At 42.9% G+C, this 24571-nt stretch overlaps 1 protein-coding gene across 12 annotated transcripts in view; it reads right to left on the minus strand.

Moving 5' to 3' along the window:
* Window positions 1–20482, minus strand: part of CDC14B (cell division cycle 14B) — a 66577-nt gene extending 46095 nt beyond the window's left edge. For 10 of the 12 annotated variants that reach the window (XR_016277377.1, XR_016277375.1, XR_016277376.1 and 7 more), the window contains exons 1-2: window positions 20157–20482; window positions 2613–2706 (exon numbers count right to left, since the gene is read on the minus strand). Coding sequence is in view for 8 of the 12 variants with exons in the window: in XM_089490994.1 (XP_089347120.1) it covers window positions 2613–2706; window positions 20157–20364 (302 nt within the window). In the remaining 4 variants the exon portion in view is untranslated. Of the gene's footprint in view, window positions 1–2612; window positions 2707–6323; window positions 6389–20156 lie in introns of those variants that run through there. The other 2 variants (XM_089490999.1, XM_089491006.1) reach the window with 1 other exon arrangement.
* Window positions 20483–24571: the final 4089 nt, after the last annotated feature.

Here is a 24571-nt window from a genome sequence, read left to right on the forward strand (position 1 = left end):
CTGGCTCTCCCCGCCGGCAGGAGGGCTGCCAGAGCCAAGGAGCCCCTCTGCAACGAGGTCTCCTTGGCCCTGGCTGGCTCTCCCCGCCGGCAGGAGGGCTGCCAGAGCCAAGGAGCCCCTCTGCAGCGAGGTCTCCTTGGCCCTGGCCGGCTCTCTCCAGGCAGGGAAGGAAGGGGCGGGGGGGGAGGAGGAAGAGGAGGAGGAGGGAGGAAGGAAAGAGGAAGAGGAGGGAGGAGGAGGAGGAAGGGGAGGAAGGAGGAAGAAGAGGGAGGAGGAGGAAGGAAAGAAGTAGGAGGAAGAGAAGCAGGGAGGAAGAAGAGGAGGAGGGAGAAAGAAGAAGAGGAGGAAGGAGGAAGAAAGGGGAGGGAGGAAGGAAGGAAGGAGGAGGAGTGCATTTCTGTGTATTTTCAGTGCATTTAATGCTAAAAGGTCTGCTGTAACAATGATAGTGGTGGTGGTGGTCGTGGTGATGATGATGAGTGAGCTTGAGAGGCAGGCAACTACTGTTTCTGAAGCTGAGAAAGTGTCACCTTCCAAAGTGTGTTTTGTGTGCTTTTAATGCTAACAAGTCTCCCTTGCTTTTAAAATGATAGTGTGATGATGGTGATGATGATGAGTGAGCTTGAGAGGCAGGCAACTACTGTTTCTGAAGCCGAGAGAGTGTCACCTTCCAAAGTGTGAAATGCACAAATGTGCTGTTGTGTGTGTTTTGGAATGCAGGTTGGGGGTGTTTGTCCAGAAAGGGACTGAGGAGGAGAGGGCGGGCACACGCCTCCTCCTCCTTGCGGGGCTTTGGTGGAGGCTCCGCCCCTGGAGGGTGGCTCCACCCCTGGAGGGTGGAAGCTCCGCCCCCAGCATGCAGCCCCGCCCCCAGAGGGTGGAAGCTCCACCCCTCGGCTTCAGCCCCCCGACTTGTCTTAGGGACAGCAACCCGGCCCCCGGCTCCAAAAGGTTGCCTACCCCTGATATAGGGTATAGTGACTATATAGTGGTTTGAGCACTGGACCATGACTCTGGAGACCAGGGTTTAAATCTCTGCTCAGTCATGGAAACTACTGGGTGACCTTGGGCAAGTCACACTCTCTCAGCCTCAGAGGAAGGCAAAGAGAAAACCGCTCTGAACAAGTCTTGCCAAGAAATGCCCCCTCCCCATGGTTGCCCAAAGTTGGAATTGACTTGAAGGTATGCAGCAATGTCAATGAAGCAGGGCTAGCTCAGGCAAATAATGCCAGGGACAACACCAGCAGCACAGTCCTGCTTACTTGTCACTGCATGGTACCTCTTCATGTGAATAATGCATGAAGAGAGCTAAGGTGCATGTTACAAAACGAACAGCACCCAAAGGAAATGTCACAAAGTTATTATTTCAAAATAGTATCCCAGTTTTCATGTTTCCTTGGAAAAAGAGAAATCTAAAGAGAAGTTTAAGCCAGCTGTGGTGTTCTTTTAAAAAAGTTCCAAGAGCCAAAGACATTAAAAAATCTTAAAGCTTTTTTTTTTTTTTGGCAACATGAAACGTTTTGGGGGAAACTTCTGTGCTCAGTTCCTCACTTGCATACATAAACAGGGTTATTTGGGACTGTAGCCCTAAACCTATAATTCCCAGCTACTGGTTCTACTGCTAACCAGCTGGTTTCCTTCAACTATCCAACAGTAGCTGAATAAAAACACTGATCTTAAAACACATTACACCTTTACTTTCCTAAATAAAGTACAAGACACCCCTGCCATGCTTTTGCTGTTTATGACAGCAACTCTCAAAGAACAGGATGAGATACCACAAGTAAATATTGACTGTTCTCAAGGAATTGTGCGCAGTTCTATCCAGTGAGAATACCGAATACAGTGGGGCCCTGGGGTTTGGTTCCAGGACTCCCCAAAATCTGCGCATGCTCAAGTCCCATTACATAGAATGGCATAGTAAGATGGTGTCCCTTATATAAAATGGCAAAATCAAGGTTGGCTTTTTGGAATCCTTTTGGGAGAATATTTTCAAGCTGTGGATGGATGAATCTGTGGATACAGAATCTGTTGATATTTAGAGCCGACTGTACAAAGATAGAGAGCAGACCTGTTCTGAGAACTTTTCAATGTGAGTAATCCCTCTCATAACAAGTGAAGCTGAACAATAGGAGATACAAGACAAGCAAAGCACACATTTCTCTGCCCAATGCATGACTAAGCTTTGAAATGATTCCCTATCACAAGATACAGTGATGACAACCAACTTAGCTTTTAAAAAAAGGATTACAGTCAGGTTCACAGAGGATAGTGGTATCAATGGCTACTAATCACCATGGTTGTATACCACATCTATGATCAGAGGAAATATATCTTTTAGTATCAGCTGTACAGAGGTAGATTTCATTCTCCTGTGTAAATTCTGTGCCCTGTGAGTTTTCTAGAGGAATCTGGACAGTCACTGTGATGAAATAGGATATTGGGCATGAGAGAATTCGAGACTAGGGTTCTTTTTATGTTTTGTTTTTTTATCCTGAGAACATCTTACTTACTCCAATGAAATTTTCTATGAGCCCAAGACATATACTACATCTTTATTGCAAAGATTCCCATGACATCATCATCCATGCTATTGCTATTATTATACTTACTTCTCATATACCAATTCATCATCTATGCAGAAATAGTGTGCGCTTGCACTACCACTCTTTGGTTTATGGAACAGAATGGCAAAATAAAGACGATCTGAAATTGAAAACAAACAAAAACACCAAACTAGTACTTAAAATAAACACAAAGATAATAGTACAAAATGTGTTGATACGAAGCTTTTAAATGAATTAAACTTGCAAAAATAAAGACTTCCAAATTCTTGGGGAAAATCTTATTTTTTCTGGTGCTTTCCAAATTAAACAGAGTAACACAATGGCTGAGGTGTTAGGTCTGGACATGAGAACACAAAGACAAATTCCCATTCACATGTGAATCACCCTGGACAGCCTTAGGCTGCATCTACACTGCAGAAGTAATGCAGTTTGACACCATTTTAGCTTAATTCCATAGCTTAATACTATGGAATTCTGGGATTTGTAGTTTTGTGAGACATTTAGCCTTCTCTATCGAGGAGTTCTGGTGCCACAACAAACTACAAATCCCAAGATTCCATAGGATGGACCCAGGGCAATTAAAGCAGTGTCAAACTGCAATGATTCTGCAGTGTGGCAGGAGACTTAGAGAAAGCAAATCTAAATTATCTGCCAGAGTTTTTCTGATGTTCAAACATTACTCAGGTGTATTGGAAAATTGCCAATGTAAACGTGGACCAGATAAGTAAGGAAGATGAACTGCCACAGGGCATGGGGCCACTATTCAGGCTGCCCACATACTCAGTGGCCACACTTTGGGGTTTTAAGAATACATGAAATTAGCAACACACATAAAAGGTTAAATATCATTATTTTCATTAAAATTCCCCCCACTATTAAAAGTTAAAAGTCCTCAATCATAACTGATTCTTATTAAATTGATACTTATGAATAAGTGAACCTTACATTTACTTAAATAGTCATTAATCAATATAAAATAGACTGGGATATTGACCTAGAAGGAACTACATTGATTATAAAATTAATTCCAGTGTACGTGGTTCCGTTTACCATGGACTAAAAGGAATTTGAGAGACAGTGTGGTGTAGTGGTTTGAGTCCTGGTCCATGATTCTGAATGCCAGGATTTGAATCCTTGCTCAGCCATGGATGAGCTTGGGCAAGACACACAGTCTCAGCTTCAGAGAAAGGCCATGGCAAAAAACAAAACACCTGAACAAATTTTGCCAAGAAAACCTTGGGATAGGTTCATCTTAGTTGGAAAATAACTTGGAAGGCGCACAACAAAAAGGAACTTAATGGTTTCCCACTGAATTCCGATAGTAAACCACAATTAAAATTTAAATTCTGGGGACCACTGGGAGGCACCTGTGGGCTGCACATTGCCCAGGACTATGTGGACAGCAGACTAGTTTATGGGATGCAGAGCCACAAGTCTGCAAGCCACAACTCTAATGTCTAACCCCTTGCCAGAAACACTATCATAAACTTTGTTCCAGGGGTACTAAATGTGTGTTACCAATATAATTAATGTTACAAGGGAAAGGTGACGGAGGAGGAGTTAGGATAAGAATGTGTGTCACCTGCATGCTGCACTGTCCCCTTCCCTGATGTAGGAACAGAACTGAAGCAAGACTGTACAGCATTACTAAGGTAACTGGTTAGACACACACATCTGCAAGAGTAAATGAAAACTGACATAAACAGACCTCAATTTGCATTGACTTTTCTTTTGTTCTGGAATTCTGTGTGATCAGTATATGGAAACCCTACAACTTGTCTAGGCTGATGGCCTATAGCCAAGTGGTAGTTCCAACCAGGGTCAAGCCAATAAATCGATGAGAATTACACAAGTGTTGGCTAACATTCTGCAAATAATCCAGTGGGTTGACTGGAACTAGCAACTGGATTCAGGCCTATGTATGTAGGGTGTTCTCTCACAAATGTCCACACCCAACATATCGATACTACAGCCAGAGGCACTGCAAAATCTCAAGTCAGGCAAATGGCCCTGCAATCCAGTTCTACACCATTCCTTTGCTTCTTAAATGAGAAAGAAAATCACTTTTGTTACTTTGCTAAATAGTTATTTAGTTATCTGGGTCAGAGTGTAGTGGTTTTGAAGATGTTACTGAAAAAAGAAAAATAAAGAGCTCTCTTTCGAGGACAAGATAGAATTTATATTTTTCATGTCATTCTGTTGACAAATGGAAGCAAAATCTGCTTTTAAAGCAAAGGGCTCTGAAAATTTCTGAATCAAATTGTTTCTAATGGTAAACATGTCAATGCCTAAAGTGCTCCTTTGTGTGTGCGCGCGTGTGCAGGAGGTTGTTAATTTGTTGCTGCAAAAGCAACCAAGAGTTCTACAGTGCTTTTAAAACAAACACATTTTCTTTGACATAAGCTTTTGAGGACTACATCTGATAAGGCGGGCTCCAAGCCATGAAAGCCTGTGCCAAATAAAACTAGTTAGCCTTAAAGGCAGTAATTCCTTTTTGGCTCAGAAAGTTCTTTGAGAATCTGATTAAAATTAGGTACTCTCCCTGCCCAGACACTTCAACGCAATTTTCACAGGAGCAGGAATATATCTTTGTTCCCTGTTCATGGACTCACCTGGGATGTATGGACTATGGTTAAGAATCCTTGCTTTAAATCCCACAACAAAATTCCTTGTTGCTTTGACAGGATTCTTTGGGGGTTTTTTTCTAAAGCAGCTACTCTAACACTGCACTGATCAAATATGTTTGAGGAGAAATGCTAGTGTTTCCAAAGGAAGTGACTTGCAAGTAAATATACTTAGGCCATATTCATACAGTGCCATGACTTATTCAGATGGATTTCAGCTTTAGGGGTATAGTGGTTTAAGCACTGGACTAGGACTCTGGAGACCAGGGTTCAAAATCTGGCTTGGCCATATAAGCCCACTGGGTGACCTTGGGCAAGTCACAGTCTCTCAGCCTCAGAGGATGGCAATGGCAAACCCCCTCTAAAGAAACTTGGGAAGAAATCCCCATGACAGGTTTGCCTCCTTAGGGTCACCATGTGTTGGAAATGACTTGAAGGCACACAACAACAGCAGGGACAAATACACTCATACCAGAGAATATAGATGCCAGAATGAAATCAATAGAATTTACACTCTTGGGCTCAAGTTAAGATTCCCAAATTCATCCAGTTTTGCTTTCTGGAAGTCATGTATTTTTTTCTTCTTTTAGCAACCAACAGGTTGGCTCTCTCTCTCTCTCTGTGTTACAAAATTATGTGGCTGACTGTAAACAACAGCATTTACCCTGTTAGGCTCAAGTTCAGATTCCCAAGTTCACCCACTTTGACTTTCTTCTACGTGTGTGTATATATATATATTCTTTCTTGGAAAGCAAGGCATCAACAAGTTCCCCCCCTCCCAATCCCTGTGTTACAAAAGACACTTTGTCTGTGGCGCAGGCACTTCCCACTCAGAGGGACCCAGCAGTTGACAGAAGTGGCTGAGGAGAAAAAAGGAAAAGAAAGAAAGAAAGAAAGAAAGAAAGGGGGTGGGGAAGAGAGAAAAGCAGCCCTGGCCTTTCTGCTTTGTTGTTATGCAAGAGCCTCCCCCCTCCCCCTCCCCAAGAGGCCTGAAGGTGGGGCTCCAAAAGAAAAACAAAACCACCCAACCCAGAAGAGAGCCAGGCTCAGCCTCTGGCAGAAACCTTGGAGAGAGGCTGCAAAGAGGAGGACTTGGAAAGAACCCCTAGTCTCCCTGGCCGCTTTCCCTCACCTCTGAGCACCTCCAGGCAAAGGCTTGACTCCTTCCCGGAGCCCATGGTTCCCCAGCAACATTGATCCAGGGCTGGGCAGAGCAGCTGGAAAGGGCTCAGGAGGAGGAGGCTGCCTTTGGGGAGGCGCCCATGGGCTCCTCCCCCCTTCAGACCCACACCCTTCCCCTCCTTCTGGCTTTTACTTGGTTTTTAGCCTCCCTTTCTCCCAAGTTGGGACCCAAGGCAGATCACAACACACACACACACACACACACATTAAAACACCACTTTAAAAAACAATGTTATGTATAGTGTATATATTGTATATACTACGTACATTCAAAAACGTACAAGGTTAAAAGTAATCTAAACCAACCCCTCTCCCCCCCATCCCCCAATAAAACCAGGCTTGCATGATTTTAAAAAAGCTTGCTGGAATAAAAATGTCCCATTTTATTTCTCTGAAGATGCCAGCCGCAGATGCTGGTGAAACATCAAGAATAAACACTTCTAGAACGTGGCTACATAGCCCAAAACCCCCCACAAGAAACCCCTATAAATATGTCTTTGCTTGCTGGCAAAAAGCAAATAGTCCCTTCCAAGGGCTATTTTGGGCCCAGGAGGGCACTGCGACCCAAAAGTGGATTCATGGTGCCACAGCCCTCCACCTGGTGAGACTTTAAGGCTTCGTCACTCTCCCCTTACAAAACCAGGGCCACCCCCTCTTCTTCTCCTTCTCCTCACCACTGAGGAAGAGGCAAAGGGAGCCCCTCTGAGGCCCCAAGCCGCCCCCCTCAGGGACAAGGAGGTCCCACCACAGCCAGACAACGTAGTAGAGTTATAAAAGAAGGGTCTCTGTGGCGCCCCGCTGTCCATGGGGCAACCCTCGAGGGCTGGGCTTGGGGAGGCCGCCATTGGTGGCTGGAAAACCAGTATGCCAAGGGACCTCTTGGCACCTCTGAGACTAACTGGGAGAGAGAAGTTGGTAGCTTGAGCTTTCCTAGACATCAGTTTGTGCCCTCCAACTCCGGGGCTGGCGTGAGAAGCCTAGGGACAGACCTATAGAGCACTCTGGGGGTGAGCATAGGGTGAACTTTGGGGTTGAGGAGATGGCAGGTTCAGTTTTCACAGTGGTCATTGGGGGGCAAAGGAAACCAAGTTGGACATGCTGTGCGATGGTCCAAAAACTTTCATTATCTTAAAAAGCCCAAGGTTCTTTGGCCTTGTCACCAATTGGTCTTCTTCAAGGGCTATTACCAGAAATTTCTGGTGTTGCACTCTGCACTCTCAACTAAGCTGACACTGAGTATTGGAAGGAAGGGCTTTCCAGTTTCCCATTTTTCCCCCTGTTCCAGTTGGGGGACAAAGGCAAGAGAAAGGATGTTGCCTAAAGCGAAGGTGAATTTTCAGGGGTAGTTGTGATGGCCATTTAACAAATACAAACCAAGATCCATCAGTGATACCTTTACTGGCCAACTGAAATGTACAATATACTTGTTGCAAACTTTCAAAGCTCCTTGGGCTTCTTCATGAGACAAAATGTTACAAATCAAACAGGAGGGGAAAAAATAATTGGAGATATTAGTCAGATGCCTGCATGTTATTTCAGTCCTTAGTAAAGGTGATATCTTTTGCAGGCAGGCTCCTCCTCCTTCTGGCCATGGGGCAATAGGGAGATTTTCCAAGTCCAGGAAATTTAAAGTCTATTTGCATCTCAACAGGGACCCATTTTTTTGAAATCTAGTATGTCTCCATTCCAGTCAGGTCACAGGCCTCTTTGTAGGCTTGCAACAAGGATATTGTGCATTTTGGTTGGCCAATAAGGGTATCACTGATGGATCTAAGGTGAATTGTTGTTGTTGTTGCTGAGTGGCTTCAAATGGGTTCCGTTTTCTTGGCAAGTTTTGTTTAGAGGAGGTTTGTGATTGCCTTTCCCTGAGGCTGAGAGCATGCCATTGCCTAAGGTCACCCAGTGGGTTTCATGGCCAAACTGAGAATTGAACTATCACTCTCCAGAGCCATAATCCAACACTCAAATCGCTAGGCCACATAAGCCCAGGGATAGACCTATATAGCAGTCTGTGGGTGAGATGAGGAATGCAAAACTTTGTGGGTGTGGAAATGAGGTGGCAATTTCAATTTTAACCATGGTTGGGGGACAAAGGCAGAAGGATGGATGTTGCTTAAAACGAAGGTTAGTAAATAATCATATGAATTATTGAGATGGAGCCAAAAAGAATAATAGAAACATAGAATCCTAGAGTTGGAAGAGACCGCAAGGGCCATCCAGCCCAACCCCATTCTGCCATGCAGGAACTCTCAATCAAAGCATCCCCGACAGATGGCCATCCAGCCTCTGCCTAAAGACCTCCAAGGAAGGAGACTCCACTATACTCCAAGGGAGTGTGTTCCACTGTCGAACAGCCCTTACTGTCAGGTAGTTCCTCCTAAAGTTGAGTTGGAATCTCTTTTCCTGCAGTTTGCATCCATTGTTTCTGGTCCTGTTCTCTAGAACAGCAAAAAACAAGCTTGCTCCCTCCTCAATATGACATCCCTTTAAGGATTTAAACAGGGCTATCAAATCACCTCTTTACCTTCTCTTCTCCAGGCTAAACATCCCCAGCTCCCTAAGTCGTTCCTCGTAGGGCATGGTTTCCAGACCTTTCACCATTTTAGTTGTCCTCCTTTGGACATGCTCCAGTTTCTCAATGTCCTTTTTGAATTGTGGTGACCAGAACTGGACACAGTATTCCAGGTGGGGCCTGACCAAATCAGAATAGAGTGGCACTATTACTTCCCTTGATCTAGACACTATATTTCTATTGATGCAGCCTAAAATCGCATTGGCCTTTTTAACTGCTGCAACTCACTGTTGACTCATGTTCAACATGTGATCTACTTGGATTCCCAGATCCCTTTCACACATAGTCTCATTCAGCTAGCTGTTGCCCATCCTATCTGTGCATTTCATTTTTCTGCCCTAAGTGCAGTACCTTACATTTTTCTGTGTTGAAATTCATTTTGTTAGCTTTGGCCCAGCTTTCTAGTTTATTCAGGTCATTTTGAATTTTGATCCTGTCCTCTGGGGTATAAGCTATTCCTCCTAATTTGGTGTAATCTGCAATTCTGTCATCCAAGTCATTGATAAAGATGTTGAATAGCACTGGGCCCAGGACAGAACCCTGTGGGACCCCACTGGTCACTTCTGTTATGATGTTTGTCATTGGGCTTTCCACTCTACCCCATGCATCTGAGGAAGTAGGCTCAAGTCTGTTAAAGTTCATGCTACCAACATTTCCCTTTCAGCTAGTCTTAAAGCTGGGACGTAGCAGGGGGATGTCCAGACGCCCCCCTTCCGTTAGATACAATGAATGGTGCGCACCGCTGCGCCGCTGCACCCAAGCCCCATTAAAATGGTGGCACTTGGTCTGGACCCCCCCCTTCCCAAAATCCTGGCTACGTCCCTGCTCAAAGGTACTATAAGGTCCCTTTGCATACAAAAAGGGAAGACTCTCCCAACCTCTGGCAGCCCAAAGGGCCAGCCAGTCACTAGCTGAGGACCCACCGCTGAAGGCAATGTGCCAGAACTGCCAAAACAATGCAAGCTTCCAACACAACCATGCTTGAGTTGGCAAGAAACATCTCACTTTTTCTTTCTCTGGCCATGTTTTAGGCAGGCTGTTGCAAAACGCTGGATTTTAAATGCCTTCAGGAAAGGTCACAAGACAAACCAATTAATAGCTTCTCCTTGCTGGGTCCACAACACACACACTTGCTGCACTGCTTGGCAGTACTAGGAAACCACACTTGGCTTCAAAGATGAGCACCCTTTATGGAAACGCGATAACTGTCGCAGCTGTTCACAACACTTGTGCCTTTTATTTTTTAAAATAGTTTATTAAACAAATTCTGACTCACTCAAGATGATTCACAGTCTGAAAATATTTTAGCTCCAAGTATTAATTCTATGGGAATATTTGCATTACAGTTCTTTGGAATAAACATTTATGTATTCCAGTGAGGGAATCATTCTTCTGCTGTTGTGGCTAAGCTGCAATCTTAAACACACTTATTGGATGGGGGCGGGAGACACAGATTTTCTCCCAAATAACTATGTGCAGGATTGCACAATAAAGAGGATAATCTGCACAATCCAGAGCATGTTCACTTAGCAGTCTCTCCAATTTCAGAGGGGTATATAGTTCAGAGGATGAAGTTGTAAAACCACCTCTGAGTATTCTTTGCCTAAGAAAATCCTATGGAATTCATGGGATTGCCACAAGTCAACAGGTGACTTGAAGGCACAAATACAAAATACTGGCCCTTACTAAGCCTGTTTCAGTTTCTACCTAGGCTGGCTGCCATGAGCTCTCTATCTCCACTTAAACCATATTCAATCAGACTCAACCAATCTCACTAAAACAGAGTGGATAATACAGATCTAGTCTTGTTAATTTATTGATTGGTTTACTATCCCACCTTTCTCCCAATATAGGACCCAAGAGAGCTCGTAATTTGAATTAAAACAAAAGACAAGTAAAAAAGTTTTTAATAAACCCCAGACAATTAAACACAGATATAAAATTATTTAAATTTTTTAAAAAGCAATCAAAATTTAATAATAATAATAATAATAATAATAATAATGCACCTCTATTAAAAGATATTCTGCAACACAGCTGAAAGATTTGGATGTATTACTATGGGTTGTTGTAATGAGTTCAAAATAAAAGTGAATTGCTTTGAACATTTCATTGTTGTTTTTGTTCTTGAATGCCTTTAAAGTAGTTTTTGACTTATGGTGACCCTAATATAAGCCTATCACAGGTTTTTTTGGTGAAATTTGTTTAGAGTGGGTTTGCTTTTGCCCTCCTCTGAGGCTGAGACAGTGTGACTTGACCAAGGTCATCCAGTGAGTTTCCACAGCTGAGGGGGGGAGTCAAGCCCCAGTCTCCAGAGTCATAGTCCAACATTCAAACCACTATGTCACTCTGGCTTTCAAACATTTTATAGCACCATATAAATCAGGACTGGGGAATAAACCTACGGTCTTTCAAACTCTGGTACCTATCAGTCATAGGCAAGCTGGCAAATGGTGAGGAGTATGCAATTCCAAATGTTGCCATAATCTCTTTTGCACTTGTGCAAATCCCACAATACAGATACCTAATATTTCCTTTAAATAAAACAGAAATTAGAAGGAGGATGTACCAAGCCTTACTTAAGATTACAACAGTAATCATCACTGTTATCTGGTCATTTTTCCTCTCACAAGCAAACTGCTTTCCCATGAACCAGACCTCTCCTCTCTGGATCTTACATACTTGATTAAACATGGGGTAGGTAAAGAGGTGTAGGTGTACTCTAATATTTATAATATATGGATGCTGCTCAGAAGGGAACTACATATAGGGATGATTCCAAAACCGAAAAATATAATGTATGAATTGGCTTTTTATCAACAGAAGAGGAATTAGTTTCTATCACGTTCATTTTGTTCTCTTGTGATCACCTCAGACTACTAAAGACTGATTTCCAAATACTGACAGAATGGTTTGACTACTATACAGAGAAGTACACTGAACCCATATGTGGCAAAATGTGACCACAAAATGAGACAAAGCATTTAAAATCCCCTTTCACTACATTGAACCTAATGGCATCTTAAAGACTAACAAATGAAAGCAGTGATAATCACTGTATTAACTGTGGCTGTTCACAAAACAGTAGTTGGACAATAGAACAGGAATCCTTGCATTATTGAGTTGATTTACATATACTGTGATAAAAAAACAAACATTTTTCTGTCTTCAAACTAGCCCAGCTCACTGGAATCTCTGTTGTGGGAAACAGTGTTATGTACAAATCACATGCTCTCAGCCTCAGGGGAAGGCAATGGCAAATTTCCTCTGAACAAATCTTGCCCAGAAAACCCTCCCTTTAGGGTCACCATAAATTGGAAATGACTTGAAGGCACACAACAACAACAACAACATGAACTTATTCCAAGTCGGGGTGGCAGAAAAACATGAAAAGTTCCCAACCCCCTCCCCGCCCATTCTGCATAATGCTATCATGTGCCTTTCAGCTTCTTGACTGTATAAGTATAAAGAAAATGTTATGCATTTGTATGTTTATAAGCTGCAGCTCTTTTCCTGCCAAACAACTGTTAAATGTGTAGTGATTTGAATCAGGGAGTAGCACATTTAAGAAGCTAATTTTAGGGTGTGGAGGTGTTGTTTCAAAGTGCTAACTAATGCTCATGGCTGAAGATTTTTGTAGTTCTTTACCACACCTATTTTAATGAAAGAAACCCAGCATTTATTTATTTATAATAAAAAAAAAAACCCACACACTGCAGCAATGGATATCTCTGCAATGGACACAGACTAGCTGCAAAGGCCAAATCAGAATTGGACACCTTTGCAAAAGAAAAATTCAGTTTTTCCTTTTTGCAGATACTGCATATTTATTTTTATAGGCTAACTGCAATATTGCTCTTTCTGGTCTCCAAAGGAGAGCTAGGCTGGTTTAGCACCCAGCTGCAGGGAGAGGCAAGACACATGCTGGGTGCCAAACATGTTTATTTGTCAGCACCAGTCGGACAGGGAAGCAGGTAATCAGAGGCTATAAATGTCTTGCATTTGCCCATTCCTTGTGTAGTTATTCCCACTCACAGCAGGGCTGGTTCAAAATGGCAGGGAAAGGAAGAGAATGAAATGTTGAGCTGAGTGATCATGCAAAAGAGATGATAATTCGGCACTTAACTTCTTCAGGAAGTGTTTGCACATTTATGAAGGCTATAGTCACCAAAACAGTGGCATAATAGCCCAGAGCAGCCCTGCTCTTCCATGAGTGTAGGGATGCAGAGGGCTTCAGCATTTGGACCCCAACAGAGCTTAGAAAAGTTTATTGTTTTGGACCACTTCTCCCAGAATCCTCAGGGCCACTGGCCATGCTAACTAAGCACTTCTTCTTTTTCAGCCTCTGGACTCAGTATACCACAACAGGTGCTCTGACATGTTCAACTGCCTGCCACTAATGCTATTTGTAGTGGTCACCTGGGGAAATGTTGGGGCTTGAGCTATCTGGGAGCCTTTGAGGTGCCTCATGAGGTTGTTCTGGGGCATTAGACCTGTCACACCCAATTGGTTTTCAAAAGGATATGTGTATTTGCCAGCTCCACCTGGTGAGGCCTCCTGATAGTTATAGTCATTTGAAGCTCTCTAATGTAGGGATGCTTAGACTTTCTACCCTGAGGCTTCCTTTAGGAGAAAAATGACAAGAGTCCACGAGCCATAAAACGGCCACCTTTCCCTACCAGGTTGGGAGTCATAGCATTCATCCTGAGAGATGTCACAGCCTGATCAGCCTTTAGAGGAGTGATAAATATCCACCTCTCAGATGAAGAGAACAACATTTTCATTGGGAATCTGCAAGGTACCTCGAAAAAAGTTTGTCCTAGGCAGCAGAGGAGATTAAATAGAGTCTTTTCTCCCTCATCAGTAGCAGAAGAATGGGGAATATCAGTGGAAATTCAGCAACAAAGAAAATCCAGTGGGTCCAGTAAGCTGAAAGAAGCTGCTGCAGACCTCTTGGCTGTAGGAATGAAGGCCAAGTCTGGGAACCAGTGACTGAAGTATAGTTGTAAACTACCGGTAACTATTAATCACAGCATTGATAAAATGATATCACCTCCCTGTCTTTCAGCAGCTGAATTAAGATGCTGACTGCTTACTTAAGGGCTGCATCTATACTGCAGAATTAATGCAGTTTGACACTGCTTTAACTGCCATGGTTCAATACTATGGAATTCTTGGATTTGTAGTTTTATGAGATATTTAGCCTTCTTTGTCTGAGAGTTCTGGCAGCACAACAAGCTACATATCCCAGGATTCCACAGGATGGAGCCATGGCAGTTAATGCTGTGCCAAACTGTATTAATTCTGTAGTGTGGTAGCAACTATGTCACCTCTCTTATTATAATAGAAATTGTCAATAAAGGGATGGGGAATAGTTTGGGTCCATATTTAATCAAATGTGCCTCCATTCTACATTCACCCACAGCTGTCCCTTAAAGTTCTATAACTTCAGTAAATAAACATTAAGGGAGAGTTCCAGCTATTCTCTCTGTGCCTCTCAAGTCTTCAGCACTTTCATAAATCAGTTGTCAATATTTGCAGAGCAAGAGCTGCTATTAGAGAGTGACTAATGTGTGTCATGAGCAAGCTTTGCAGTAATCAGAACAGACACCTATAGTAGCTTCCCTGAATTATGGCTCACTTTACATTAAGGAATAACAGAGGAAATACAGGCTCAGGCCTATGCATGCTTATTGAGGTGAATACCCCAATGAATGTATGGGACTCATTTCTGAAATTACCAGGCAGAGGATTGGCCTCCGTTTGTTTTGGGGACAGAAGAGCAAGTCAGTCTTCAGATGTTAAAATACTTTTTTTGCTCATCTTGGACGAAGGAGCTAGAAACTTCTGCAGCCAACATGCAAGTGTGTCCAGAATTTCCTTAAGGCAGTGGTTCTCAAACTGTTGGCTGGGATGAGATGGTGGGGGCATGAGAGTTGCACAGGGGTGTTTGTGCAAAACTTGAAGGCTCTGATTCCCACACTTTTTCTGTCCTGGGGGGAAGAAAAAGTCAAGGAGGGTCCTTGGAGCCTCTGTCTGAGGGAGGAGGAGGAGAGCTATTTCCTTATAAAATGCTAAAATATGAATATCCATAAATCTGTGAATTAAATACACAACTAAACAAAATATTTTTATTCATACACTACACTGAGCGAGGGGGTGGGGGGTGGGACAACATCCACATGTAAAGGGGGGGGGACAGTAAAAGGTTTGAGAACCACTGCCTTAAGGGCATTGCTTGCCTCATATGCAAGCTTTCAAAAAGTTCTATGGTGCTGTAAAAAGTCCCATCTGATGCAATATATTGTTCTTCAATACCTCCCTTGCCCCAAATTTCAGTCTAGTTCTATTTGTTGGAGATGCTTTGACTGTGAGTTCCTGCATGGCAGGGGGTTGGCCTGGATGGCCCTTTTGGTCTCTTCCAACTCTGATTCTATTTAAAAACTGCAGTAGAAAATTATCCACTGATTTCAGGAAACTGATGCTTATTTCCTTTCAGAGCGCCTTCCTAAGAGATGGGGGGTGGGCAACTGTAGCCCTCCATATGCTGTTGGACTACAACTCCCATCAACCTTAGATTTCAAAGTCAGCAGCAAGTAATGATAAGATTTGCAGTACAATAACAGCAGGAGGGCCTACAATTTCCCAATCTTATTATAAAGGGAAGTGACCAAATCATGGCTTCCCATAGTCTGGCTCACCACTGTGTCATCAGTGGCCCATGTATGACAGTTTAGAATGTGAGACAATTCGGACACTTGAAATATACTCACTGCATAAATGCTACCTATTGTTATTACTATCTTCCATCTCATATTTACCATCTTTGTGCTAGATAACAGCTGTCTATAAAAAAGGGACATCTGTTGCTTTTTTCTGTGGAAGCACTTTTAATAAATCTGTTGTATTGTAATAATATCTGATCACGAACCTATTTATTTATGTATAGAATAATATATATCCTTTTTACCATTTACAAACCATTCCAGATGGGTAACAGCAGTTAAAAATTAATATGAAAGCAAATCACAGAACAGTACAGGTTGGATCTCCCTTATCCAGAATTCTGAAATCTGAAATATTCCCAAAAGCAAAACCTTTTTCATGGGTGGCTGACATAGTGACACTTTTGCTTTCTGGTGGTTCAATGTACACAAACTTTTATTTCATGCATAAAATTATTTAAAATATTGTATGAAATTAGCAACAAGATGTTCATGAAGCATAAATGAATTCTGTGTTTAAACTTGGGTTTCACCTCCAGATATCTAATTATGTACATATGTGCAAATCCAGGAATTCCAAAAGCCAAAGAAATCAGAAATCCAAAACACTCCAAAACACTTCTGATCCCTAGTGTTTTGGATGAGGGAGACTCACCATTACAATACAATGTAATAAGGCTGAGAGGGTACCAACCAAGTTTCTCAGAGCAACAGGTGGAAATGTTTTGCTACAAAGGTTCTGCACATATATTTTTAGCATATCTGATGCAAGATATCTAAATGTGTAAGAGATGAAGCAGCAATCAGCTCTGTAAAATATCTTTCCACAAACTAGCAACTTGATGGGAATTTCCAGTAGGAGGGGGAAGAGAAAACAATTGGGAAATTTTAAACTCCCCTCCATAGTACAATACAGAAGATTATGAGACTGTTAACCCCCAAACCTTCTATGAGTAGCATTTGTCCAACTAAACCTCAGTAGTGAAGTGCAATTACCTAGAGAACTAACTGCTAATATTTTGGGCTACACAAGGCTTTAGAAGCCTTTCAATATAAACCTTGATTTACTCAACAACAGGATATAAATCATGGCAGAGTTTATTATTATTTGTAATTTTTACAGTATATATATTATTGTTATTACATAAACTGTCCATTAAAAAAAGGATAATCCTGTAAGTGAAACCTTTTGCAAGACTGCAGCAACACGAAATTTCCTTGAGCAGATACGCCCAGCACAACAAGAAAAGGTTTTTAAAGTCTTTGGAAAATAAAGCTTCGACAGCAGTTTAAAAAGTCATGCTTGCATATTCAGCCAATTTTGTATTCTTCTCTCCTACTGGATATGCACATTCACAATATTCCAGTTTCTCTTATCTTCTTAGCACTTAATCCAGGCTTCTCTGGCCTGGCACTCTACAAATGTTTTGAACAACAACTCCTAGCATTGCCTGGCTTTGCTGGCTGGTGAAGATGAAGGCTAAAGTCCAATACATTTGGGGGGGCGGGGGGTAGCAGGTTGGGGTAGCCTGGATTTATCCTTAACCACTATTCTTAAAATAGAATATGCAACTGTATAATACATATTGGAGAACATGATCACTGTGTCAATTAAAACCACATTCTAGAATCAAAAGAATTTTAGCCCACCTGAGTGAACACTTGGACAATTATTCATAACCCCAACGCTCCCTTTTCCAATTACAGTAAGCACTCCCTTATACTAGTAAAAGCCACAGCCTGGAAGCAACCACTTTTCACTTTTTAAAAATCCATGCCTGTTTTTATATACTTTAATCTGCATCTATTTAAATATTATTGTCAGCTGCCTTGAATCCCAGTTCTAGGAGAAAGGCAAGAAAGATGTTAAGCAGATAGCGAAGTACTGTATTCGCTCACTATAGGCTGCATTCATTCAATCAAAGCAACTTGAGCCAGTGCTTGAAATAGTTATTGAAATCATAAAGAAATACAGTCATATTAGAACACAGGTTTTGCTCAAGATACCAATTTTGAGCACTCATGATACCTTGCTTCTAGAAAAATGAAAACATGTTGGTTTATGACCAACTCCAGTCTTTATTATCAAAAAGGAATATATCCCCAAATCGGTAGTTATACAGCCCACAAGTCTTTTGCACTGAAGAATTTGTTTTTTCTCTTACAACAGGGAACCCCTTTTAAAATCTACTTTCTTGTAAACATTTGCAATTTAAAGTTCTTCAATTATGACTTGAGAAACCTGACACATAGTTCACAGGCTAGATCCAGACAATTTGAAGTGGAAGCCTGGGCCCAAGCCCTCTTCCTTCTTGCTGAGGAAGAAGGGAAGCTTCCTAAAAGGGTGTGGGATCTTCAGGGTGGATTGCTTTGCAGAGAATATCCACAGAAACCAGGGAGCCAGCTTTCAGGAACTTGCTTTGACTCTGGTAAAAATATACCTTTAGATCCACCTAAACATAGGTATCCCTGTAAGTAAATGTATGCCTGGATATTGCTTTTTTAAAAACAGAAAATTGGGTACCAGAGGCAGAAAAAAAACACCATGGAAAAAATAGGGATAAATTCTAAAACCAAATTAAAACAAGAAAGGGGGAAAAAGAGCAGTTCAGAATACTTCAGCAAACGAGTTATTCAAAACTAACAATATGCACTTATGAACTGAAACAACCAGGCCTTCCCTGTGTAAAGAAAAGCATTTTAAATCTTATAGAGACCTCATAAAGGCTTCTTTGAAAATAGACTCAAGGATTTTTCTTTTAACCAGCCTCCATATTTCTTAGTGTTTTGGGGTCTTTTGGGCCATGTCCTAGAAGAGTTTATTCCTGACGTTTCGCCTGCATCTGTGGCTGGCATCTTCACAGAAAGCACTAAAATATGGATGCTGGCCATGAAAGCCTTCGACTCCATATTTTTTATTATTTCCATTTTGGTGGCCATACTCATAAATCTATGCGTTTTAACATGTGGGGGTAGAGGGCAAAGTGGGCTCATCTGCTGTCTCTTTTCTGTTCATGTACGCTCACCCTGAGGCTCTGGAGACAGCTTCTGTTTACCTTCCCTGTTGCTGGAAGGCCCATGCAGCTACATAGGACTAGCTGCCATAGAATCCCATTCCCTTCAGGCTCAGTTTATGGAGTTTATCAGACAAGGGAAATTGGAAGCATAATCCAATGGCAATCTGAACGCAATCATGGGGTTTAATGTTATTGCGTGATAGACTACCACACGCAATTTCAGGCAATGGGAAGTCAGTTCAAACACAATTCGAATTCACATAAATTTGCTGAACTAGTGAATTCACGTGAATGCGTTCTGGCCTCACTTTCTTTTCATTCGAAATTGAGAGAAATTCCTCCTGTCTGATAAACTCCTGAATGTAGACATGTAGCAGCAACCCAGAACCAAATGTGTGTTCTTCTTCCCCAGCCATCCTTCACTATCCTGGAGTGTGGAACTCACTCCCTTGGATGGTGGCGGAGTCTCCCTCCTTGGAGGTCTTTAAACAGAGGCTGGATGGCCATCTGTCAATGGGGGTGCTTTGATTGAGAGTTCCTGCATGGCAGAATAAAGGGGTTGGACTGGATCAGGGCCCTTTTGGGGGATCTCTTCCAACTCTGTGATTCTATGATGCTTCTTAAAAACAACCTTCCAGCTAGACAGAGGACAAGGAGAAGACAGGTGGGTGCAACAAAAGACTTCATAAAAAGGGGCTTCTTTGTGTTAACTGAGCTATGCCAATACAGGGATGGGGGAAAGGGTTGTTGTTGTCATTGTTGCATTTGTTTGACATGTCCACAAAGTTGAGGGACCGAACTAAAAAGTGGGTGCAACCAAAGCAAGTATGGGTGGGGGACCCCCTTCCTTCCTTCCTTCCTTCCTTCCTTCCTTCCTTCCTTCCTTCCTTCCTCTCTCTCTCTCATACACACACACAATATCTACTCTCAGACACCACACTCATTCATAACATACAACTAATCCTCCACAATTATCCACAGACAGTATCCTAGTTTTTGAATGCAAACAAGGTATCTTTTCACTCGGTGTTCACTGAAGTTGTTGTCCTGTTGCAGAGTATCATGCTATCAGATCAGCCAGAAGTGTTCCCTGCCTCCCTCCCAAAGTGCAGGGGATGGATCTGCGAGGACAGGGCAGATCCAAATGGAATGGGTTTTAAGGGCCAAAGACACAAATCCCATCCCTTGAAAAGAAAATCAAACTAGGATACAAAGTGTCAGTCTGCCTCTTCAAAGCACGAACTGTCACAATCAGACATATACTGGACATGTTCCATGCTTTTATGGATCATTATTATTATTGTTGTTGTTGTGTTTATGTTTAGTTACACTTCCTCCCAGGACTCAAGGCGGCTTACAAACCTAAGACGCTGCAATGAAAAAGATCCCATTATTAAAACTCCCAGGATTCCAGAGCCACGAGTGACAGCGGAGCCAAGCCGAGTCCTCTCCGCCTGCCCCTGACTCACCGGTGACCTGGAGGCAGAGCTCTCTCCGGAGGGGCCTGGGCCCCAGCTCCTGCTGCCCGCCCTCCTCGCCGGCCTCGGCCAGCCCCGAGAGGGAGCTCCGCGTCTTCTTGGGGGCCGGCGGGGGGCTGGCTGGCAGGGTGGCCGGCGCCGAGTGCCTCCTGGCCCCTGCTGCCCCGAGCCCTGCCCCCGCCGAGGTCTTCCTCTTCATGGCGGCGGCGGCAGCGGAGGAGGCGGTGGCTGGTGCTGCTGGTCCAGGGAGCCCAGGCTCATGCCCTCCGATCGCCCCGAGGGGGTCCCGGGAAGGGAAGGGAAGGGGAGAGGGAGAGGGAGGGGAAGGACGGAGGGAGGGAAGGAAGGAAGGGGCTCCCCAAAGCACCGCCTCCCTTCGGGGTTGCTCCCCAACCCGCCTTCGCGGCCGCTGCTGCTCCCGCTCTCCCGCCTCCTCTCCGGAGGGCTCCTTTTTCCTCCCGCCGGCCTCTCATTGGCTCAGGCCAGTGTGACGTCACAATGCCACCCTCCCAGCCAGCCCCTCTGCCCCAGGGAATGATGATGTCACAATGCTACTCTTGCGTCACAGAGGAAAGGGACAGGTGGGTGGCTTCCCCCAGGCAGCCTGGCATGCTTGCCTTCTTCTTATCCAACCCTAGAGTTGGAAGAGACCACCAGGGCCCTGATCCAGTCCAACCCCCTTCTGCCATGCAGGAAATCCCAATCAAAGCATTCTCCACAGATGGCCATCCAGCCTCTGTTTAAAGACCTCCAAGGAGGGAGACTCCACTACACTCCGAGGGAGTTTGTTCCACTGTCAAACAGCCCTTACTGTCAGGAAGGTCCTCCTAATGTTGACCTGGAATCTCTTTTCCTGGAGCTTGCATCCATTGTTCCTGGTCCTAGTCTCTGGAGCAGCAGAAAACAAGCTTGTTTCCCTCCTCAATATGGTATCCCTTCAACAAGTATTTAAACAGGGCTATCATATCACCTCTTAACCTTCTCTTCTCCAGGCTAAACATCCCCAGCTCCCTAAGCATTTTCTCAAAGAGTATGGTTTCCAGACCCTTCACCATTTTAGTCACCTTCCTTTGCACCCACTCCAGTTTCTCAATGTCCTTTTTGAATTGTGGTGCCCAGAATTGGATACAATATTCCAGGTGGGGCCTGACCAGAGCAGAATCCAGTGGCACTATTACTTCCCTTGATCTAGACACTATACTTCTATTGATGCAGCCTAAAATTGCATTGGCCTTTTTAGCTGCTGCATCACACTGTTGACCCATGTTCAACTTGTGGTCTACTTGGACTCCTAGATCCCTTTCACACGTAGTTTCATTCAGCCAGGTGTCCCCCATCCTATATCTGTGCATTTCATTTTTCCACCTTAAGTGCAGTACCTTACATTTCTCTGTGTTGAATTTCATTTTGTTAGCTTTGGCCCAGCTTTCTAGTCTATTCAGATCATTTTGAATGTTGATCCTGTCCTCTGCAGTATTAGCTATTCCTCCTAATTTGGTGTCATCTGCAAATTTGATAAGTATGCTCCCAATTCTGTCATCCGAGTCATTGATAAAGATGCTGAATAGCCTTGGGCCCAGGACAGAGCCCTGTGGTTCTTCTTCTTCTACTAGCAAAGAGAGCCCCCTTTCTTCTCTTCTAGGGTGGCCAGAGGTCTTCTCTCTGCCAAGGAAGACAAGGCACCCAAAAACAGAGGGCATTCAAAACAGAAAAGAGAGGACAGGGCCCACCAAAAGCTCCACACTTTTGTAGAGATGTAAGTCTACACTTCTCAGTCATACTCAAAAATGGAGGGCATTGTGGAATTGCTCCTGGATTTAGAAGGTTGAAATCAAAGATATAGCCGTGTTATTCTGTAGAATCACTATGTAGCGAGATCTTGTAGCAGCTGAGATTCACTGAAAGAAAGAAGTTGGCAGCAGGAGCTTTCCTAGACTAAAGTTTATTTTCTCAAATGTGTTTGTGGAAAACCAGGGGCAGACCTAGATATGCCATTAGTGTTTGAGAATGTAAATTCAAGTTCAAAATCCTTTGTGTGAAGTTGAAAGCTTGGACATGTTCTGGAAAAGGAGGGCCAAGTCAGGTTATCCTGCCCTGAACCCCCTCTTTTCTATTCAGTTTTCTCTTTAGAGGAAAAAGTTGAGACTCCCTAATAGGAGATTCAAAATAGGCCAGGATGGCTTATGCTCTTTGTTAGCTTGGAAAACATTGGAAGTTACATGATGGAACCACAGCTATCCAGCTTTTCCAGTCTGGGAATTTATTAGTATAACTTCCAAAATTCACCTTTCTTGGTGCAACCAAAATGTACAAAATACTTCATGTAAGCTTTCAAAGCTCAACTGGCTTCTTTGTCAGGGAAAGGTATTAAAAATCATACAGAAGAAAGGAAACTATGGCAATATTAAAGCCACAGGCCTACCCATACTGCCAAAATGCTGTCATTCTCAGCTAATAGAGGGATATCCCTTTTGGCCATGTGGGCTGTAGGAGACAGTCATAAAGTCCAGGAAATAAAATTTAAGCTCCATTGGCGACACAAAAATATACTACCTTTGAGATCTAGGCTGCCTCTGTCCTTTGCAAGGCTACTTGCCCCCTTCTTTGGCAGAGAACGTTGAATTGCTCCAAGAAGGCTCTGTGCTGTTTCATTTGGAAAACTTTGTTTAGGTAAAACATGCCAAATGCAATCCCAATTATTTTTGGCAGGGAGTTGGACTGGATGGCCCTTGTGGTCTCTTCCAACTCTATGATTCTATGATTCTTATTTTACCTATCTATTGCCGCTCATCATAGAAATGGACATGGAAGACTCATCTGAGTAAGAAGATGCATGAAAGCACAAGTACAGTTCAGGGAAATCCATAAATTATACACAAGTTAAAGGCCATTCTACCCTGCCATTATCATACTTTGCCAAGCTTCAGTTTCTTCAGTTAATTGATTCAATTTCAGTCACCATGCTATGGTAACATTTTCCAGGTTCATTCCCAAATATTCAGAAACTGCTACACCTTTAACAGCTATGTTATTTAGGACAATGTAAATATGGTGACCTATGCTTTGGTTAGTATTAGTGAGAGCTGTCAGTGGCAGAATGGAGGCACCTAACTCCTAGCAAAGACTTAAAATAAGTTTTCCTCAAGGTAAATGCATATATTGACTTTGGAGGCATCATGACAGTATCTTTTCTGTGTATGTTCTATGTACAAATCAGTGCAGACTCAAGATCAGTTTATTTTAATAACAATGATAAAAATACAATGATCCTTGCCTTCTGCCGGCAAGCAAAAACATTTTTATTTAGGCAGGCTTTTTAATGTAATAATCCTGACAGGGTGTTTTTATATGGGAGAGGGGTGTTTTAGTTATGTTTTAGTTTTTTTGTATGTTTTAATGAAATGGTTTTAATTGTTTACTGTAGTTTTTAAAAATGTTTTTATTTTGTGAGCCACCTTGGATCCCTTATTTGGGAAAAAGGCAACATAAAAATGAAATAAATAAATAAATACATAAATACATAAATAAAACAATTGAAGGAAAGCACAAATTGATTAAACCAGTCAAGTGTAGTTGCATGAATTACATGAAGTGCATTGGGATTTATTTTGAAATACTTGGTTGCTGAGTAAGATTGGGCCTCTTTACCAACATCCTCACCAATCTTCCAGGTACTGAGTCCCATTCTTCACTCCCACATAAAATTCTCTGGAGGGGCAGCACCACTTTAATAAACATGGGAGGCAGGAGAGGGCTTTCTTTATCCTTGCTCCCAGATTCTGGAATTCCCTTCCAGGGAAGCTAAGCTGGCTCCTCCTTGCTGATCTTTCATTAGCAAATGAAGATCTTTCCATTCCAACCAGTTTTTGTGAACTGATTATTTAAAGGCAAAGGGCTTTATTTTTATAGTATGCGGTACTATTTTTATTCTGGGCTTTTATATTAATGTTTTAAATTCTGCAAACAATTTAATACTATTTTAAGCATACTGTATATCCTTCTATAAGCCAGGCAAGCCCTAAGATCTGCAGGGAAGGGCTTTCTTTCAGTCCCACCACCTGCGCAGGCATGGCTGGTGAAGACTAAGGACAGGGATGGACATAATGAGGATTGTGGGCTAAGGGTAGAGCCCTAAACCTTTTAAAATGTCCCCTAGACTTTTTAATCCCCTCCCCCCCCCCCACTAGATACCATGGTTATTCAACAGTAAACCTCTAGATGTGCTACACTGTTTAAAGGGTTGCCTTAGGGTCACCACAGGTCAGAAGCAACTTGAAGGCACACAACAACAAATTCTGTGTATTTTTAACCTTAAAAATCCCAAGGTTTGGATGTTTCACCAACATGAAAAGTGACCTGTGGCTTGTAGAATGCTAGTTTGTTTGTTGCCTTTGCTAGAGTGAGAT

The sequence above is a fragment of the Sceloporus occidentalis genome, unplaced genomic scaffold, assembly GCF_023333645.1.
Source record: "Sceloporus occidentalis isolate IW3139 unplaced genomic scaffold, rSceOcc1.0.p SCAF_1, whole genome shotgun sequence".
NCBI classification, from domain to species: domain Eukaryota; kingdom Metazoa; phylum Chordata; class Lepidosauria; order Squamata; family Phrynosomatidae; genus Sceloporus; species Sceloporus occidentalis.